General features: G+C 37.8%; 3 protein-coding genes across 3 annotated transcripts; all 3 read right to left on the bottom strand.

The window, feature by feature from the left end:
• Nucleotides 1-226: 226 nt before the first annotated feature.
• Nucleotides 227-9,501, bottom strand: LOC145985668 (uncharacterized). Its single transcript, XM_083119737.1, has 4 exons — nt 9,380-9,501; nt 6,682-8,344; nt 5,390-5,490; nt 227-2,449 (listed from the first exon to the last, which is right to left on the bottom strand). The coding sequence occupies exons 1-4, from the start codon at nt 9,410-9,412 to the stop codon at nt 725-727; spliced, it is 3,522 nt and encodes a 1,173-aa protein (XP_082975863.1). The 5' UTR covers nt 9,413-9,501; the 3' UTR covers nt 227-724.
• Nucleotides 9,502-12,785: 3,284 nt separating this feature from the next.
• Nucleotides 12,786-14,957, bottom strand: LOC145985995 (uncharacterized). Its single transcript, XM_083120154.1, has 2 exons — nt 14,815-14,957; nt 12,786-13,198 (listed from the first exon to the last, which is right to left on the bottom strand). The coding sequence occupies exons 1-2, from the start codon at nt 14,878-14,880 to the stop codon at nt 12,815-12,817; spliced, it is 450 nt and encodes a 149-aa protein (XP_082976280.1). The 5' UTR covers nt 14,881-14,957; the 3' UTR covers nt 12,786-12,814.
• Nucleotides 14,958-16,730: 1,773 nt separating this feature from the next.
• Nucleotides 16,731-20,670, bottom strand: LOC145985994 (uncharacterized). The gene is made up of 2 exons (XM_083120153.1): nt 20,529-20,670; nt 16,731-17,371 (listed from the first exon to the last, which is right to left on the bottom strand). The coding sequence occupies exons 1-2, from the start codon at nt 20,592-20,594 to the stop codon at nt 16,952-16,954; spliced, it is 486 nt and encodes a 161-aa protein (XP_082976279.1). The 5' UTR covers nt 20,595-20,670; the 3' UTR covers nt 16,731-16,951.
• Between the last annotated feature and the right edge of the window lie 513 nt (nt 20,671-21,183).

Genomic DNA, 21,183 nt, shown 5'->3' with positions numbered 1-21,183 from the left:
GTTATCTTATAAGATGGCGTTGGAACTCGCTTTTAATTTAAACGAGCTTTCCAAGAGCCCATAACAGCCATCAAAATGTTCATTTCTTGTAATTGTATCGTTTGGAGCGTTTAAAGAGAAAGTACCCTTGCCTCGCGATCGAACAGAGAATTAAATTAGTAGGTCAGAGGAACACATCACAGTCATTTACCTGTCTAAAATACAGAATAAATTGAGGAAAGAATAATAATATATTATCAGGTATTAATATCATTTTAATTTGATTTAACTATTCTCGACCTAGTGTGAGTCTGTTTCATGTTAATTTTGTTAGCATTATCCCTAACATAACAGTCACACAACATCATGAATATAATTATACAAGAACTTGAATTCATAAATGACACTTGAATTCGAGCAATAATTAGAATCAAACTTACACTCGCAACAAATATTATGATATTTCTGAAACTTAGAAACTGTGAAAAATATGTGCCCTTGAATGTATACATATTTGTGTGTTTAGAATGAAATGTATATTATTGAAAGCGATTTTGAATTATTTTTATCGCATAAGTACAAACATGTTCCAAACATCACAGGAAAACGTAGCACACAAAAACTATGTGAAGTATAGTTTCAAATATTTGATCGTATATATATTATTACACTGTTTATTAAAACTCGCAATAGAACACTTAATTCTTAACAGCTTTGTGATTGAGCTTAGATGTAGATTGTTCATCTATGATCTTTCGTAAAAGAACCGTCGATATATTTTACTTCGTCTTTCTTGTAGCTTCAACCATCTTTCTGCTAGATTGCGTTCGATGTATCCATTAATAGATTGTTTAATAATGTCATGAATATTTCGATTGAAATATGATGGACAGCCTACATTGGCAATATTGTCACAACGTTGTAAGGACACACTGTAAGCAAATCCTGCTGGACAAGTGAAGGTGATTTTGTAATAGCCACCAGACTGGTCAGGAGAACAAACATAAAACAGGGAGCAATTTGATGGGTGTGGAAATTTTCCAGGTTCTGTGCACTGGAATTCAGTTGTCGGAGGTCGTTGTGTGGTTGTCGTAGTCGTTGTTGGTGGTTGCGTGGTCCTCGTTGTCGTTGTTGGAGGTTGTGTGGTTGTTGTCGTAGAAGTTGTGGTGGTTGCTACAAATGTGCTGCAATCTGCTTCTTCCAGCGGGACACATCTTTTAAGGGTTCTGTCAAAGGCATATCCTTTAGGGCAAGGTACAGGAATTTCGAAGTAGCCACCAGTTGGGTTTGGTGAACATATGTAAAAGGAAGTGCAGTTTGTGGGATTTGGAAATCTCCCAGGGGAGGTACAGCTGAATGTTTCATTCGTAGGAGGTGTGGTTGGTGATGCGCTGCAGTTGGCTTCTTCCGGAGGTTCGCAATGTTTCGAGCTGGCACTGAACTCGTACCCTGCCGGACATGTCAATGTAACTTGAAACCAACCACCTTCAGGATTCGGAGGGCACGTGTAGAACACTGAACAGTTGTTTGGATCTGAGAACACGCCTGCTGAGGTGCAAGTGAAATGGTCTGGAGGTTGCTTTGTTGTGGTCGGTTCTTCCGTTGTAGTTGTAAGTTGAGCTGTTGTGGTGGTCGGTTCTTCTGTCGTAGTCGTAGGCTGCTCAGTTGTGGTGGTCGGTTCTTCCGTCGTAGTCGTAGGTTGTGCTGTTGTTGTGGTCGGTTCTTCAGTCGTAGTCGTAGGCTGCTGTGTTGTGGTGGTCGGTTCTTCCGTCGTAGTCGTAGGTTGTGCTGTTGTGGTGGTCGGTTCTTCCGTCGTAGTCGTAGGCTGCTCAGTTGTGGTGGTCGGTTCTGCCGTCGTAGTCGTAGGTTGTGCTGTTGTTGTGGTCGGTTCTTCAGTCGTAGTCGTAGGCTGCTCTGTTGTGGTGGTCGGTTCTTCCGTCGTAGTCGTAGGCTGCTCAGTTGTGGTGGTCGGTTCTTCCGTCGTAGTCGTAGGTTGTGCTGTTGTGGTGGTCGGTTCTTCCGTCGTAGTCGTAGGTTGTGCTGTTGTGGTTGTCGGTTCTTGCGTCGTAGTCGTAGGCTGCTGAGTTGTGGTGGTCGGTTCTTCCGTCGTAGTCGTAGGTTGCGCTGTCGTGGTGGTCGGTTCTTCTGTAGTGCTGACCGTCGTTTCCGTTGTCACAGTGGTATCCTCCATTTCAGTAGTCGTGGTTAAGAACAGCAGACATTCAATTGGAATCCCTGGTGCCGAAGCCTGAGATTCAGCGACACAGCCAAAGTCCTCATGTTGATCACAAACCGTTCCGGGAGGACAGATGATTACTTCACCTGTTGGCACAAGAACATTTGGAAATTCTGTCCCAAGCGTACATAACTGTACTGACGTCTCGTTCACACAGGAGACAAACGTAGTCAAGTCACAACATTGAGGAATCTCCGGTATTGTTATTTGAGCTTTGGCAGTGTATACCAGAACCTGTGGAATACAAACAGTTAACGAGTAAATAGTATTATCTCTATTCACATTTTTCTCTAACAAATACTAATATTGTGCATGCAACGAAACAAAATGTCAACACTGTAGAAACTGTTCAACAAGGAAAGAGAAACATAACTTCACGTGCTTCAGAACTTGGAGCATATTTTGCGTTGACTTCCAAAGAGTGTTAAGGGTGTTTAATGAAGTGTTAATAAAGTTTCCGAGTACCTAATTTGAACCTAGTGGTAATTGGAAGATAACGGACAATGAATAACAGGTTAGTAAAGGTTTTCTCGTAGGATGTATAATAACGGAACTGTTTCGTGACATTGGCATATGTGTAAAGACCTTGTTTACTTTCAGAACGTGGATTGTAATTGTTTTTATCATTCTCTTTATGATATATAACGAAGACAATGTGCAGGTACCGACGATGGTTATTTGAAAAGTATGTTTCAGTAAGCAGATGCTCATTAAATAAGCATCAGAGATAGTAACACGGTCAAAACCATTACAGACCATTATGTACATTTTGCTTACTTTAGTAATTTGTGTTCCCATGTTTCGATGTAGGATGTTTGTAATACATATATTAAATTCCTCTATTACTAATTCATGCAATATAACTACGTCCGTGTTAATATGTAGTTAACACATGAACCCACATTTCAGCTTTACCATTTAACTGGACATATGAAACTACCATATGGCCTAAAATAACTGTCTTCTGGGACTAAGTGGCGGCAGTTAACTTTCATGACGTCAGATTTCAAAGTTTGATATCTTGGTGAAGCATGATGATGTCTTTGTTTTTGTTATTTCATATTTCACGATTTCATCATACAGGGGAAGATACACTATTAAAAACTCACTTGATTTTTGTATATAATAGAAATTCCTTCACAAATGAAAAGTACTTGTTTGAAAAATGATGCATTAAAAACTTGTCCATTTCTTTATCATGTCACGATTTTTCTGCCGTATGTTAACTTCTTTCATGTTTCTCTTCTTTTAAAGAAATATATTGTACTAAATGAAAGTAGACCGCTGTTATCCCTGATCATTCCATGAATATGTCTTTCTGTGTGTGTGTTTGAAGAAATCCCATTCAGGTAAATTTGTTTCACTTAATTTTTCAAAATAACATAGCGGTGCCTACCAAAGTCCCCATCTCGTCTAGAATTTACAGAAGTCTGTCTTGGTCTCGGTCTCGTGTCGACAAGTCTCGAAAGGTCTGGTCTGGTGTCCCGATATTTGTACTAGCATATCTGTATCTGGCAACAACGTAAACACTGATAGCCGTGTAAGTTCGTGGTCCGGAAAATAGATCTTTCTTGTGTCTATATAAAGCATGTATAGCATTACCCTACTCCTACTGTATGTTGGGACCTAAGTCTGCATTTAATATTTTTTTCTATTTTTTTTTTAATGTGTGTTTTTACTTAAAATTTGTAATCTTACCAAGAAAGTTTATTTTCAAAAGTTGGTTGGTTTTCCTGAAATATAAATGCATTAGGTTTTTACCAATGCAGAACTCTTGTTCGCACCTTATAGTTTTTACGGTTACTGCATGTACGGTAAATAGTGTACTCTTTTACTTGACAACAGCTAATTACGGAATAGGTGCTAGAAGTTGGCAATGTTCTTGTCTGTTTCGAATTTTTTGGTTTATTGTACGTCGCTCTTATGCCACTTCCAGCAACGATGAGAATGAGTGATGATTAGATGAAATATCCATGTCCATGCCAGAACTCGAACCTTTTGTGGCGAGTCGACTACTTAACGAGATTTGTTTCTGGCATACCGTGCCATTGCTCTACCAACATTTTAATTTTTTTATTTCCATCCCCTTTCAGTTATTTGCTTCTACTCCTTTAGTTTTCAACAGGACAAACAAACTCACACATCCATGTCTTACCCAGGATTCGAACCAGGAACCACTTCGTCACCTCCGTGGACGCTACGACGCCAAGGGTCCCAGGCTCGAATCCCGGCCTGGTCATGGCTGTTTGTGAGTGTCCAGGAAAAGCGAGTTAAATCAATCAATCAATCGCTCTTGGTTACCGAACCGGCTTTTGTCTGTTTCAAATGTTCAAATCAAGAACTGAAATTCGCAAATTAATTCTTATTTTTTAAAAATCGTAAATTGTAATTCTTCTGGTAAGAAACCACTACGCTCGTTTCTGTACCACGATTAATTTCTAATAAAACAAATTTACAATAAGATGTTTCCTTACCACAACGGCAAGAAAATTTCCTGTCACACAGTCCATTCCTGCTGAAGTGAACACCAACGAAACATCGCAACGAATGTCGATGACATTTCACGAATTCCTATCGTCTTCCAACTCGGACCCGTCAGTCTTTTGGGCGGGTCAAGGGTAATACCTTAACAAGACGATAATGACGCCAGCAAGTTTCTGTGTGCACATTGTATTTGTACATTCGAAATCAACAAACACCTGTGTGAGTAGCGCTTCCGTTACTTTCGTTCAAGCCAGGTGCAGTGGTTTTTGTGTAGTTGCTTTGTTTCTGTTTCCGGAAGTTTTGCTTCGAACAATGTTAAGCTATCCTTGTAGCAATTGTGATTACACATAGTTTTTTGCAATGAATATATTTTGTGTATATATACGTGATGTGATGTGTGTACTTGTCTGCCTAAAAGTCCGTATGCATGGGAAAAAAGTATATTTTATAATATCAGTATTGGTAATAATAGTAATAGTAAAAATTAAACCATTGACTTGAACGTTAATTTTTCTGTGAAATATAACAAAGTGTCAGAATTGTCTCTATTCAAAATATAGCAATCCCATAAAATGCCTTGTAAGATAACTACCTAACTTCCGTCGGGAAATTGTCAACTTAATTATATTTTAATGTTACAAATTTTGAGAGCAACATCAAATTACCTGTCAATTGAGTAGGTGTACTCACCATAGATATAGCAAATTTCCAACACAGAATCATTCTGACAAGATAGCAGGGTCTCCAGGTTCTCGCTTTGAACGAATCGTACTCCCAGTAAACTTGGAACACTTATATTTTTTAGAAGTAAGAATACAAACGCTATTCTTAGTCAGTGTGTTATCTATTGCACATTGTAAATCTTCAAAATCCGTGTACAAAGAGCAATAATTCTCAGAATTTTTCGTTTTTCGTGGTTCGTGTTTCTGGGTATATTGTTGATTGCAAAGTACAGCTCGTGATGTACGTACAAGTATTGTTTGCAATGGCTCATGAAGTTTGAAATTAGACACCAGTTTCATATATCAGGTTTACGGTCAACACTTGCAATATGCACAGAGATCGCTTCTGTTAGATCGCAATTTTTGTTTCCCTATTCTCTTTTATTTGCACTGATTCAACACTAATGCCTATGATTATAAGATATATGATCTACAGTACATCCGGGTTCTGTTTTGCATATTATTTTTGATTTATGTTTCCAGGAAAGGAGAAAAATTATCTTCTTCGAACGTGCATATGTACAGCTATCTTAAAAAACTCCTACGTCACATTTACAGTTTATGTGAAACATTTATTTCTCTAATGTTTTGCTATGAAATTTATATGTGAAACTGGAAATTCTTGCGTACATGCTCTTTTACGCCTTACTAATTTCGCTGTAAATTCTTTGGTTATACTTTAATTGGATTGAACTCCCTTGCATGTAATAATTAATTATACAGTCAGCATAAGATATTCTTATTTACATTCGCCTTGCTTCTTGAATACATTTTAGGATATTTGAGTTTTGTTTGAAGTTCATTTTATGCACGAATAGGTTAATCGAGACTGAACCTTTAGTGGACCAGAGGGATATCCTGCTGTATGCTAATTTATTTGATGTTTTGTACTTCTTGCACACATTATTTAGCCTCAAAGGACTTGAAGTAGAATTTGAGTTTCTGTTGCAACAACACCTCAACCTATGATTTAGGTTTTTGGACAAATACAAGCGATAGAATTATTTCTCAATATGACTGTTTGCGATCATGAATATATATACACCATCAGTTCTGTATTTTTAAAATAAAATTGTCATTATTCCAATAATTCTGTATTGTTTTCCATTTCATAAGTATACAAGTACGTAAAACATGAAACTAACATCAATAATACGGTATATTTATATGATTACATTTATTAAAGTACTCATTAGAACTCTTGATCCTAAAATTAAAATTACATGTTGTGTATATGGGTGTTTATTCATGATTATTTACGAAACAGCCATCGATATAATTTACTTAGTCCTTCTTGTAGTTTCAACCACCACTCTGATAATGATAACTTCTGTTTGATATATCCGATAGTAGATTGTTTAGGGATGTTGTAAGCATTTTGGTGAAAAAATCTTGGACAGCGTACATTGGCAGCGCTATCGCAACGTTGTAAGGATATATTGTAGGCAAACCCAGATGGACAAATGAAGGTGATTCTGTAATAGCCACCAGTTGGATTAGGAGAACAACCGTAGTATAATGAACAGTTTGATGGATGTGGAAATTTGCCCGATTCTGTGCACTGGAATTCAGTTGTCGGCGGTGATTGTGTTGTTGTTGTAGTTGTTGGTGTGGTCCTCGTAGTTGTTGCTGGAGCTTGTGTGGTTGTTGTCGTCGTAGAAGTTGTTGTTGTGGTTGTTACAAATGTGTCGCAACCTGCTTCTTCCAGCGTTGTACATCTTTTAAGGGTTCCGTCAAAGGCATATCCCTCAGGGCAACGTGCAGGAATTTCGAAATATCCCCCACTGGGGTTCGGTGAACACATGTAGAAAGAGGTACAGTTTACAGGATTAGGGAATCTTCCAGGAGAGGTGCAGGTGAATGTCACATTTGTAGGAGGTGTGTTAGAAGGCACGCTACAGTTTGCTTCTTCCGGTGTTACACAATGTTTAGCGCCAACGCTGAACTCATATCCTGTAGGACACGTGAATGTAACTTGAAACCAACCACCTTCTGGATTAGGAGGACATGTGTAGAACACAGAACAATTATTTGGGTCTGAGAACACTCCTGTTGAAGTGCAAGTAAAGTGGTCTGCAGGCGGGGTAGTTGGAGTAGTAATTGGTTCCGTCGTAGTTGAAGGTTGCACTGTTGTTGTGGTCAACTCTTCCGTCGTAGATTGTTCTGTTGTGGTGGTCGGTTCTTCCGTCGTGGTCGTAGGTTGCTCTGTTGGGGTGGTCGGCTCTTCTGTTGTAGATTGCTCTGTTGTCGTCGTTGATGATTCGGTCGTAGTTATAGGTTGCTCTGTTGTTGTGGTGGTCGGTTCTTCCGTCGTAGTTGTAGGTTGCTCTGTTGTTGTGGTGGTCGGTTCTTCCGTCGTAGTTGTAGGTTGCTCTGTTATTGTGGTCAGCTCTTCCGTCATAGTTGAAGGTTGCTCTGTTGTTGTGGTCAGCTCTTCCGTCGTAGTTGAAGGTTGCTCTGTTGTTGTGGTCAGCTCTTCCGTCGTAGATTGCTCTGTTGTTATGGTCGGTACTTCCGTCGTAGATGTAGGTTGCTGTATTGTGGTGGTCGGTTCCTCTGTCGTGGTTGTGAGTTCCTCAGTCGTGATTGTAGACTCTTCTGTACTACTTATCGTCGTTTCCGTTGTCGTACTGGAATCCTCCGCTTGAGTCATGGTTGTCAACAACAGCAGACATTCGTCTGGAATACCAGGTGCAGAGGCAGCAGCTGATGGCACGCAGACAGACGCTTCATGCTGATCACAAACCGTTCCATCAGGGCAGTTCACTGCGTTACCTGTTGGGACAAGACCATTTGGCGATTCCGACCCAGGTATACATACTTGAGACGATGTCTCGTTCACACACGACGTTGAGGTAGTCACGTCACAACACTGGGGAACCTCCGACAACGTTGTTTGACCCTTGGCAGTGTATACCAGAGCCTGTGAAATATAAACGGTTTACGAGTAAATAGGGTCATCTGTATTTAAACTTTACTCTGATAAAATCTAATGTTGTACGTGAGCAAACTTATCACTTTTGTAAGACATATTACATGTTTACAGAAATCTACAGCAAGTAATTAATGAGACAAGTCAGAGAAACTTGTTTCCAGATATGTATGCCTAATCATCGATATTCCAGACTTAATAAAACTACAAACATATCATTTAGTGTATCGAAAGTTACACAAAATGTCAGGATAATTCTGGAAAATTTTCAAGATATATACGTCCCGTTGTCAATTTTAATGTCAATAATGAAACATTTCGGTTGACTGCTCGATAACTACTATTGATACAACACGTTCATACAAATTTGTTCCAATGTACATACATAAGATACAATTTCGTGAACTGATAAGAAATTACTTGCAGCTGGTAGGATGTTTAATAACATCTCGATAGATCTGTTGTTTTGTATATCTACGGGAGTTAAAAATTTTACTTCAATGGTATTATAGCGAGGCCTTCCCGATGGCGTGGTAACGTCGTCGCCTTGTAATCAGGGGGTCTCGCGTTGAACGCACATAGTGGTTTGGATCCCACTTAAAATGTAGGGTTAGTACCGTGTGAATATAGTGGACCTATAAACAAAAACTTGGTATTATAGCGACATCGTAGCAAATGAAAGTAGAAATATATCTTATTAGTAAAATACCGGTAAGATTTGAAATATTTAGGAAGCTATAAAGACTACAAAGATGAATTCGGATTCAAATAATAATTATTTATAATACAGGTTATCCTTATTGGCAATTCGTTAAAATCTACAACCAATTAACAAGGGGATGTGGAAATATACCTATTGAACTATTCAGAATTTTACAACGAATGTTGTGTCCTCCAAACTTGAATTGTTTTTAGGATTGTCTGTGCTCTTCACTTATTAGTCGTAACTACTTGCTTGAAATTTACTTCAATTACGTAAGATCTTATAGTTTCTCTCGTCATCTGCAATGTAGAAGGTGTACTTACCATGGATATAACGAACACCCAACGAAGTATCATCGTAACAAGATGCCAGTGTACCCAAGATCTTGCCTTGAACGAAACGTACTTTCAGGTGTCTTAAGATACTTACATGCTTTGTAAGAAAGAAAAGGATACTGGAAAAATCCTAGTCAGTGTGTTGTTATCTATTGCACTGTAAATCTTCGAAATTCGTATTCAAATAGCGAGAATTCTTAGAAACCTTCCTGTTGGCGCATTTCAAGTTCACAGTTCATGGCCATAAAGGGGTAACTGACAGAGCACTGATGGGACTATAAACCTCCTTTTTTTCAATCATTAGCAAAAAGAATACAATGTCGAGAATAATTTAAATATACAGGGTGATTTGTAATTCGACTTATTCCTGGAAACGGGTAATACTAGAGCATATTTGCAACAACTTTGATCCTATGCACCGGGGATCGGAAATCAATGGGTTTCGAGTTATTGCAGTTTGTAGATTTTCGTGACATATTCTGACTTGCGACCAATAAACTAAACTACTAATTGTGAAAAAACTACTACACCCTGGGCACTTAATTGATACGTTGCTAACAGCTGACGAATGAGTGACTACTGGGAATAAAATTCATGCCCAAAATTTCCATACCCACAGAAAGAAACAGTCATTGGATCACACATCATGAACAAATTTGGAAACTATCGTTTAAATCGAAGAGGATTACTCACAAAAATGGTAATACACTTCGCGTAAAAATTAGGGAAAAAACTTCCTGGTTTCATATGCTCTCCAAAAAGCGTACGAATGTTGTCCACTGTCACACGGGTTGGGGGAAAAAATCTGAATAAAAAGCGGAGAAGGTGCGTTGTAGATCTCTTTGTAAAGTGAAAAAAAAAGTCAGTTTTCAGAAATAAATGAACGAAAATGAGTGAAGTAATAATATTATTTACCATTCTCATGATTCCAGGTTGTCAGAATTAACTGTTACAAAAACTACAAATCCTGTTCAAATTGTCTCCCCCGGTTAAGTATCCAAGCGCGCAGCCTACGGCGTTCTTCAGACACAGTCACTCGCGTTGACACTCTGTCTCTTATGTATTGGGCGGCTGCCACAATTCTCACTCTCAACTCTTCTTAGGAATCCACTGGTGTACTGTAGACTAACTCTTTCATGTGACCCCAAATGTAAACTTCGCATGGCATCAAATCCGGACTCCTCGCAGGCCAATCCATCGCATGGGATAATTGTCGTTCAACCACTGTCGCACACGCCGGAAATAGTGTGCTGGGCAGCCATGATGTTGGTAAATCATACCCCTTCTTACGGCGAGCGGCACATCCTCCATCAGCGTCGTCAATTCTTCCCTTAGGAAGCTTTCGTGGGTAATGCCGTTTAGGTGTTGTGGCAGAAAAAATGGCTCGATCACGTGATTGCCTGTGCATGGTAGTGTAATGTTATTACCCAATGTAACAACGAAATAAATAATGTCATCTGTACATTTCGGACCTATTGCCGAAGGGCAGAGTGTGTATACTCTGTCCCGGTTTTCTGTGTAACAAGGCCGCGCATAGCAGCAGAGAAGGGGGAAAATTGAGTGGGCAGAGCGAAGCTGCTGCGAAGGCTGGTAACTGTAGTCGCCCTCCCCCCCTCTCGCCTGTTTATCAAAGACATTTCTTCATGGTTATTATGAAGTATAACCTGCCCAGTGACATTTGTTTAATGGCCGCGGTATTTTGACCGTGCGAAGGTAGCATAATCATTAGTCTTTTAATTGGGGCTAGTATGAATGGTTGGACGATGAATATGCTGTCTCTAATTAATTATTATATAATTTTACTTTAAAGTGAAAAGGCTTTATTTTTTAAGGTGACGATAAGACCCTATAGATCTTTATTTTGTTTTAATAATATTTTTGTTAGTCTTGTAATTGTATATATTATTAGGTAATATTTTGCTGGGGTGATGGGACTCTTTTTTGTCAAATATTCAGTATTTTTTGTTGTTTAGATTCATTATTAATGATTAAAAGAATATGTTACTTTAGGGATAACAGCGTAATCTTTCTTGAGAAACCATATCTACTCGTACTCAATCCCATTCCCTCTCACGTGTTCATTGGTGGAGCCGTCTCGCGTCACTACTTGCGCAGACTTGTCTTCGTTCACTTGCACCAGGCCTCTCCGATGGCGCAGTGGTAGCGTCGTCGACTTGTAATCAAGGGGTACCGGGTTCGATACCCGGTGGAGGCACATAGTTGTTTGGATCCCAGTTTAAACTGTAGGTCCAGTCCCGATTAGCCTTACTCTGCATAAAGTGGACTTAAAACACCAAATCAATCAATCAATCGTTCACTTGCTCCAGAGATAACAGGGATAGAGTATGAAAGTGAATTTTCCTATGTACTGGAAAGAAATTCTGTGACTGAAATATCCAGCTTCGGCTCTACAAGTTGTTTTACTGAGAAGTGCAACTGGTTACTATGGTTTGCAGCGAGTAAAAAGGTTTCAAACAAGACACCAATTGAAGAGAGAGCATTTTTGGTCTACGCCCAAAACATCTACAGCCAGTTGCTTCCGTAAAATTGTAATTTTTGTTTCTCAGAGTCTATTGCTTGATTTGATTCAATACTAATTCTTGTGCTTACAGGATGTGTAATGTGTACGCCCTTGTTTTGGTTTGCATATTAAGTTATGCTTCGCAGGATGGAAAAACTAATCTGGAAACGTGCCAATATATTCATAGCAGTTTGTCGATGCTGAATAAAGTTGAATAAGTTTTGAACTTGAAACTGGTGTCTAATTTCAAACTTCAAACAATACTCGAGCGTACATCACGAGCTGTACGTACTTTACAATCAACAATATATATACACTTACAGTCTATTATATTATTACATTTGTATTAAGTATAAGTATATGTACTTACACTTAATACAATCACTTATCACTTGAAGCGATACCGTTATTGTTGTATATAAAACAGGCAAACCGTTGATGTTAATCTTCAAGAGAAGCTGCATTTACTTTTCTTCCCTATTCTGGAAGCAGTCATTACAACGATGAATAGCTGTTGTCTTTCTTTCGTCAGCATTGTAAGTAAGATGTGTTTCTTCTTTTGTGTGAGACAATATACGTTATTGACCTAACTTGAACAAGCTATCTTCGTTTCAAATTACAAGACATTTGGTTGTTGTGGTCAAATGAAGCAAGTCACTACTTCAGTTTCACTGGGATGTTTTCAAAAAAGCCTAATAAAGAGATAATTTATATTTGATATGGTGACTAAAGCATTCTTGCATGTTTCTTGTTTTCTTTATTTTCAACATCACAGTCCCTAAATTTCACTCCGCACGCATAGACGCTTAATCCTGGCACCGCAGCCAATGGAATCACATTGAAAAAGGAATTAATATGAAATAATGAAACGCATCTCAGATTTCAATTTATTGCCTTCGTAGTTAAGACAACTGCGTACATGTCACAGAAGCCTCCAAATTACACACACTGGTAGCAGGGTTAAAGAGCGTACCTGCTGGACAATAGTAGACATACTCGTAGAATCCCCCAGTGCCGTTTGATTTGCACATGTGGTACAGAGAACAGTTTGCGCGGTCAGGGAACCTTCCATCAGCCGTGCACTGGAAAGGAGGCAGCTTGCAGCCGTTGATACCATCACAGACTTCTGGGAACGATATGTTACAAGACGTCTTAGCAGGGCAGGAAGTCTGGGTGGTAGGGTATGCAATTCCATCAATGCAAGTCATGAAGTTTGTGCAGTTGACACAGTGGGCATTGTACTCTCCATTGCAAGGGATCTGGCATACAACTACCACCATTAAAACCTGAAAACAGAAGAAATTATAGTTGTTAACCCTATAACATCAATCCAAAAACTGGTTGACATTTTGAACAGATTAATGCAAATATCAAATCTGTATGTGAGACCAAAAATTGAGGCAAAGCGTAGCTGAAGGAAAAACACATATATGTTTTTCACACATCAGTTTCAAGAGTATGACTTACTCATTCCACCGCCCAATGAGTGATGTATTCACACACACCCTAAAATGTTTCACAAATGCCAAACTTATAGTCATTTTTGTTTATATTTACTCTTCCACCCCTCTGAATACGAACTTACACCTCCCAGAATGACCTTCAGAATAAATTATGCTCAATTAGCACTATGGTTTTAGATATGATTAGGTGTGTTTTTTATTTTAATATTGGTTCTCTCGTTTAAGATGTATTTTGTTGTACCTAAGAAAGTATGAACAAATAATCCACAAACGTTCTGTCGTGTAACTAAACTTAGCAACAAAATAATATAATGTTACAAGCAATTATCTGAATTACCCACAATTGTAGGCATGACAAATTCAACCACGCACGTTTATGTAATTGACCATCACATTAGAAAATAGATTCGAAACTACTAATAGTTCCATAATTTATACTTACACGTGAAGTTTTCAATGCAACGCTAATTTGGAAGAATGTTTCTTTTCTTTTATTTACCAACTGCGTATTTCAAATATGCTCTGTAAAATAATTTTTAAAATACTATTTATGGGATATTTATGCAAACGAAGCGTAACAGATCCAGTTCAAATATACAGGTGTGCTGTAGATATTGTTTATTGGTATTTTTCATTTGTGATCGGTGATGAAAGTCTATTTACAATTTATGGTAAATGAATAATAATAATGCAAATAACTAATTTATTCAGGCTTTTTTGAGAATTTTCGAGGTTATTTGAACTCTCAATTCCCGTCTCGAATCAGGAACTCCCTTTCCGATCAATTACGACTGAATAAAATATGTAAATGGATATATAAACTAATTTAGTTTGAGTCCACATATGGCTCTCCATGTATTTAACTTCCTGTGTATACAATGCGAGTTTTATTTACTGGACACTTGTGAATTGATATGCCGCGCTTATATCGTAGAAGCCACTGCACCTCGATGGCAGAGAATATTGAATGGCTGATTCACAATCTCGCTGCCCAAGATTCTGGGTTCGATATTCCCCCTAATCATTTAATACTCGTCCTCGCGATTAAGCTATGAAACTAGAAAAGCACATTGAATATGCAAATTTATTATAGTACGATGAAACGAACAATGTCTGCCTTATATGATGAATCGTCGCTATTAGCCAAAAGTGGTAGAAATGCGACGTAAAGTAACTTAAACTCCGTTTATAAACTTATGTGATGACATGTGTTGTATTTAGCGAAATATAATATTTTATTTAGCATCGCTTTGATGCTACTTGTGTCTAATCGCGACGATGAGGATGAGTGATTTAATTGATGAAGCAACATTCGCAAGGGACGTTAGTGCCCAGGGTAGAGGTCGAGAAAGGGAACCACTTAAGGCGCTCGATCAGCGAGCATTCTATTAATATACTCGTATATTGACAAAGTTAAATGTTATAAACAATGGACTTACCGGAATAATTAGAATTACAGGAAGTAGAGCCGGAGAGTTGGAAGAATAGCTGCTCTTTCTCTTCATGGTTGATCGTCTGATGTGCAAGTGAAAAATATGCGTTTTCGAGGGAACTTGTGCAATCTTTGAGTCATAAATATAAAGGCCTGTCTTATACGGGGTACAGTGTTTGCATAAGAGAGAGAATGTGAACAAGTTAATAATAGTAAGGAAGGAAATATGACTATGACGTCAGGACCACTTATCAAACGGCACGTTTATTTTCAGAGTAATGCTTAGGAGTGTGATTTTATTGATATATAAACTATATATGATATATTTTCAATACAGCCTAGTAATTGAGTTACAATTTGAACATTTACGTTTAGTGAATAAATTCCAAATTTTATTTCACAAAAAACGCATATTTTTCATGAATTCTTATCAAATTATATATTTTCTACTGCCCAAAAACGCATATTTCCTCACAAAACGTTTCCCCCAAAAATCACATTTTGTGCAATTTTGTTACATGTTCTGTGATTTGTCAAACTCTTTTTTTTAAGTCTGCTAAGCGGATTATTTACCTGGTATAAAATGAAAACTGCACAAAAGATTTAAAAAAACACTGTTTCAGAATATCTTGGGTGTGATTTCTAGCGTAGGGGGACAGGACTAGAGCTAATGCACGTATTGCGCTATTGTTCAATAGGAATTCTTTACGTAGGTGTAGTAAATTATATTTAGAGTTTTGTGCTTATTTTACAGATTTGCAGAGAGCGTATTCCTATTATATGTCCTATGTCGCTCCTAAAAATAACTCGTACGGAGTTAAAGGACACTAACAAAATGAATTACGTACAAGACGGTGACAAAAATTTAAAAGTAACTATTGACAATTACACAGACTATTTCGTCTAAATATGCAACATCATTAAGCCTTGTTTCCATGATAAGCAAAAACTCAAATATGCTGACCAAGGCAGAATTTATTTTATTTTAAAATATAAATGAATGAATTTTTCATTTGTATTTGGTACAGAGTCTGAAGAAGACCTTGCTAGAAGGTTGAAACGTAACGTTTAGTTTAAATTTTAAAATAAAATACATTCTGCCTTGGTCAGCATATTGAGTTTTTGGTAAATATGTAAATTTGTGCCAGATACAGTGTTACCAATTTTTACAACTTTCTGCACATATTTTGAATATTTTAGCAATGCAAAATATAGGAATTAATACAAGTATTATTGTATTCTATCAGTAGTACCATAATTGAAACATTTTTACTGTTAGTTCAATATAAAGAAAATCATGATTTAACAATCTTCATTCGTAAGTTTAAAATCTGATAAATGTCAACCTCATTTCCACGTAGTACAGTGGGATCCATGTGTATTACCGAGCAAATTGTCCATGACTATTTTCCATTAACTTTTGCTTACATCCTATGTGTTTTAACCGATGGATTTTTATGTATGCTGGTGCAGAAGTTGCCAACAGCTTGGTTTGAGTTTTCTTTCAATTCTTGAAGTTCTTATTGGGTCAGATAAAGTGCACGAACATGGTGATGGACGATTTGCACGGCAATACTCATGGATCGCACTGTACACCCTGGACTTAATTTTGCAGACTAACGAGGCTCTGGCGTCTGAACCCATGACCAGATAGTAATCTATGGGACTTGTGTTTTGTGCTGCCGATATGGGTTTGTGATTGTCCCTTCATATATTTCTTCTTAACACCATTCATTCTCATCTTCGCAATTAGCCAAAAGTGGCACAAACGCGAAGTAAAATAAACCAAATCATTGATTAATTAGCAAGTTTCCTCGCCCTGTACAAATGTCATTATAAAAACTAAACCATCTACAAGTATACCATGATATAACTGCATCTAAGATTAAAATGATTAAAGTAAACAAGATGAAACCACTGATCGGTGATTACATTAATCCATTGCATTTATTTGATAAGAAACAAATAATGACTAACAAGTAATACATTGGCAAATTGGGTAATACTATATTCATACAAATCAATTAAACTTTTCACACTCAACCTAATTAATAATTATGCAATACAATAAAGTATACGCCTCTTATTTCGTAATACTTATTCATCATTTATCTCACAACTATATCTTGCCACGACTGGAAATTTCATTTATGAATAAGGCCACTTGTGTTGAAAATCTTAGAGAACAAGTCGCCCTTGAATAGTTGCGTTAACTTAAAGGAATACGACATTTCCAATTTTCCTCCAACTCCATTGTTAGATGTTGAACCTGTGGCACTAGCAGTATCATATCCCGCCGTGGTGTCTCTCGAATCTGCCGTGCAGTTTGTGCGGTCAGGGAACCTTCCATCAGCCGTGCACTGGAAAGGAGGCAGCTTGCAGCCGTTGATACCATCGCAGACTTCTGGGAACGATATGTTGCAAGACGTCCCAGCAGGGCAGGAAGTCTGGCTGGTAGGGTTTGCAATACCATCAATGCAAGTCATGAAGGTTGTGCAGTTGACACAGTGGGCATGATATTCTCCATTGCAAGGGATCTGGCATACAACTACCGCCATCAAAATCTGAAAACAGAAGAAATTATAGTTTTTAACCCTAACATCAATCCGAAAACTGTTTGACATTTTGAACACATTACTGCAAATATCAAATCATTATGTGGGACCAAGAATTGAGGCAAAGCGTAGCTGAAGGAAAAACACATATTATATGTTTTTCACACATCAATTTCTAGAGTATGACTTACTCATTCCTCCGCCCAGTGAGTGATGTATTCACACACCCCCTAAATTGTTTCACAAATGCCAAACTTATGGTCATTTTGGTTTATAGGCGTATTTACTCTTCCACCCCCCTGAATACGAAATTACGCCTCCCAGAATGACCTTCAGAATAAATTATGCGCAATTATCACTATGGTTTTAGATATAATTAGGCGTGTTTATTATTTTAATATTGGTTCTCTCGTTTAAGATGTATTTTGTTGTACCACAAACGTTGGGTCATGTAACTAAACTTAGCAACAAAATAATATAATGTTACAAGCAATTGTCAGAATTACCCACAATTGTAGGCATGACAAATTCAACCACGCACATTTATGTAATTGACCAACACATTAGTAAATAAATTCTAAACTACTAGTTCCATAATTTATACTTACACGTGAAGTTTTCAGTGTAACGCTAATTTAAATAATGTTTCTTTTCTTTTATTTACCAATTGCGTATTTCAAATATCCTCTATAAAATAGTTTTCAAAATACTACTTATGAGATTCGTAGAAATTTTTCAGCGAAAAATGCAGGGTGGACCAGGACTCGAACCCGGGTCTCTGGCATACCGTGCCATTGCTCTACCACTTTTTATTTTAAAGGAAAGCCCCTATGCGGAAGCTTCCCCCATCACACTTCATTCACTCATATCATTTCATTCATATTTCAATTTCAAGACTTTTCAGGACAGACAATCACAAACATCCATGGCCGAGCCGGGAATCGAACCCGGGACCCCTGGCGTCGTAGCGCGATGTGCTAACCACTCCGCCACAGGGGCCGCCCACTAAGCTACCGAGCCGGCCTGGCCTCGCCTGATTTCTCGCTGTCACTGACGATTCCACGCAGATAATGAAACCCTGCGTGGCTATCGGTAAATAAGTTCCAGCCGATATTTTCCGATGCCGATGTATCGGCATCGATATCGGCTCAGCCCTAATAAAGATGAATTCAACTTCATAGCTTGAACAGTTGTGTACTGACGGAAGTGTTAATGATGTTCAATAACGTGTTCATGGAGTCTTCATAGCATTCAATAGAAAGATAACTGTGCTTGATTATCAGGTTTGTAGATTCGACTTAGATCTTTGAAGAAAGTTCATGGTGAAACTGGTGCGTAACATTGAAATATGTGCAAGACCGTTTTGTTCAACCTTCATGCATATAAACATGGCCCATTCCATTTTAGAACAGACCACACAGTTTTCAATTTTTTAGGTAAGATTTTCATAATATTTTACTTCCAATAAAAAGCAATATTCACAAAATAATTTTAACCTTTTAATTTATAAAGTTTGATTGCTGTTTCCATGATCGCTTTTTAGCAGTTTTTAAATGCACGTACAATTCTGGAACTCCATACACGTACATAACACTACAACGTAATACACGGTTGAATAGAGAGATAATGCACACTAAATAAACTTTTTGCATTTAGGTACTTAAAACCAAAAACGTGATTCTTTGAACGGCGTCATCTTGCGTCTTTCAAATTATTTGAGGAGGATACAAGGAATACAATTCGGATCAAGGGATTTAGAGGTACTGTACCCACTTCCAATACTTTTGGGAGTACAATGGACCCATGTGCCTCTTCCCCCATTTCTGTGCCACTGCGCATTTGGACAGTCAGAAAACCTTTTTTCAAATATTTTCTCTCTTCGAAAAACAGATAGAATATTCCAGTTCTGAAAAATTGCATCTGTTTATAATTATTTCTAGATCATTCACATGAAACTTGGTTTTTGCTGCTATCTAGATGTCTGACAGAAATGACCTACGGCATCCGTCGCTAAAAGTATTGCACGTATCTAGACAATAATGAAAGAAAAGCACAAGAAGAAGAACTTGAATCTTCTAGAAGGAATTTGAAACAAATGTAATTTTCAAGAATTTCAAATATTGTAGCTTTTTCCCCCGAAAGGAAAGATACGTCTTGTGGTGGCAAAAGCCAATGGTCCTGCAACACCTTAAGCGCAAGAGGAACTGTTTGTGTCCAGCCAGACGCGAGAGACCTAAACTGCTCCTCCCCTCACCGACTTTTTCCCCTGGATGGTCGTAGGAGGAGGATATAATTTAGAATTACGCTTATGGGAGTATTATTTTACTTGTTCTGTTGGGAACATCAAACTTTGGATGGCACAGAAAAACATAGGAATGGGCAGAAGACAGGTTAAAGATTTTATTGGAAAACAAAGAAGTCAAAACTTCAATTTGATTAGCCGTAACTTGAAGTTGTTGCGATTTTTTCTCCATAAAGAATACATGAGATTCTGAAAATTCTTATGCATCATATTTTCAAACATCGTATCTAGCTTAATAATCAACTTTAAAAAACGCTTCCACTTACAACATGGGGAGAAATTCAAACTCCCTTGTTCACCGTTTTTTTTTAAGTAGCTTTGCCCATTTCGACGATATTGAAATAAATACGCACCTGAATGGTGTATTTCTGTTTTAAATTTCGCACCCTCGTCCTAGCTCTCAATTTTTAAAGTGAAATTTGTATAACCTTTTACTTGCAATAAAAAACAATGATTTTGGCTCTTGTATTTATTAAATTTTATAACAACACCCCTGGACAGCAGATCCCGGCGCTACCTATGCTGGTTATTAAAAGAGAAACCGCACCACCTTTCCAAAACATGTCACTAGTTAGATATCTATAAGGTAGACTAGATATTACCTGGCTTCAAGAAAACCATCGCGGAATCGTTTACAGGACGGGACAAGTAAAGAAATCTTTTTCGAATACCATAGTACCCTCTCCAAAACCTGCTCGAAGTGAAGTTCCAGCATTCCATTGACGAACCTGCAATAATCTGTGACGCAATTCTCACTCCTTTATATAATTTGCAATATTATCACCGAAAATAAAATTATGTATAAGTGGGGGTTCTTAACTTTGCCCTTTCTGGACGCCCGTGCCTAAAATACCTAATATTTACCTGAGTTATTATGAGAAGGAACTGCATTCTTAATACTGTTTTCGTGATTGTAGATCTCTGGTACATCTTGATCTCAATGCCACTCCAGTCCAACTATCAACTCCAAATGTGCAATATAAGTTTCCTCAATAAAAACACTGGTTACCTTTGTCTGTGTTTGCATACACCTCCTGCATCGTGTATATACACTGCGACGCACCTTTTTACTACCATACATTACGATATTTGTTCGCAAACAAAACATAAAGCAAATCCCGTCATCTTATTTTGTTGAGATTCAACCCTTCTGTTAGTCTATTGCATATCCCTCTCGCTTCTCAGGAAATATACTTTCCGGTAAATGTAGTGAAATATTAGCTTTGTGCCTTAACCCTTCTCTTGTATCTACAGTGCATACCCATACTGCATTAAATTTACTATAAATTCTGTGACGTAGATGCAGGAAAAGTTAGCCGAGTGAATCATTGTAACAATGAGGCTTGTAACATATAAGCAGAAATTCTGTGACAGAGTTTGTTGCCACATTTACAATGGTGATGCAGTATGTAGTTCTTTCCAAGGAATATTTCTCGATGTTGTGTTTATATCCACACGCATATATAGGAGTTACCTTTGTCGTTAAAATAATTTAGAATAAATCTTGGATTAACTTCAA

This window comes from Lepisma saccharinum, chromosome 3 (assembly GCF_977018435.1).
Source record: "Lepisma saccharinum chromosome 3, izLepSacc3.1, whole genome shotgun sequence".
Classification (NCBI taxonomy): Eukaryota; Metazoa; Arthropoda; class Insecta; order Zygentoma; family Lepismatidae; genus Lepisma; species Lepisma saccharinum.
The sequence above is the reverse complement of the archived record's forward strand: the minus strand, read 5'-3'. Positions and strand labels throughout refer to the sequence as shown.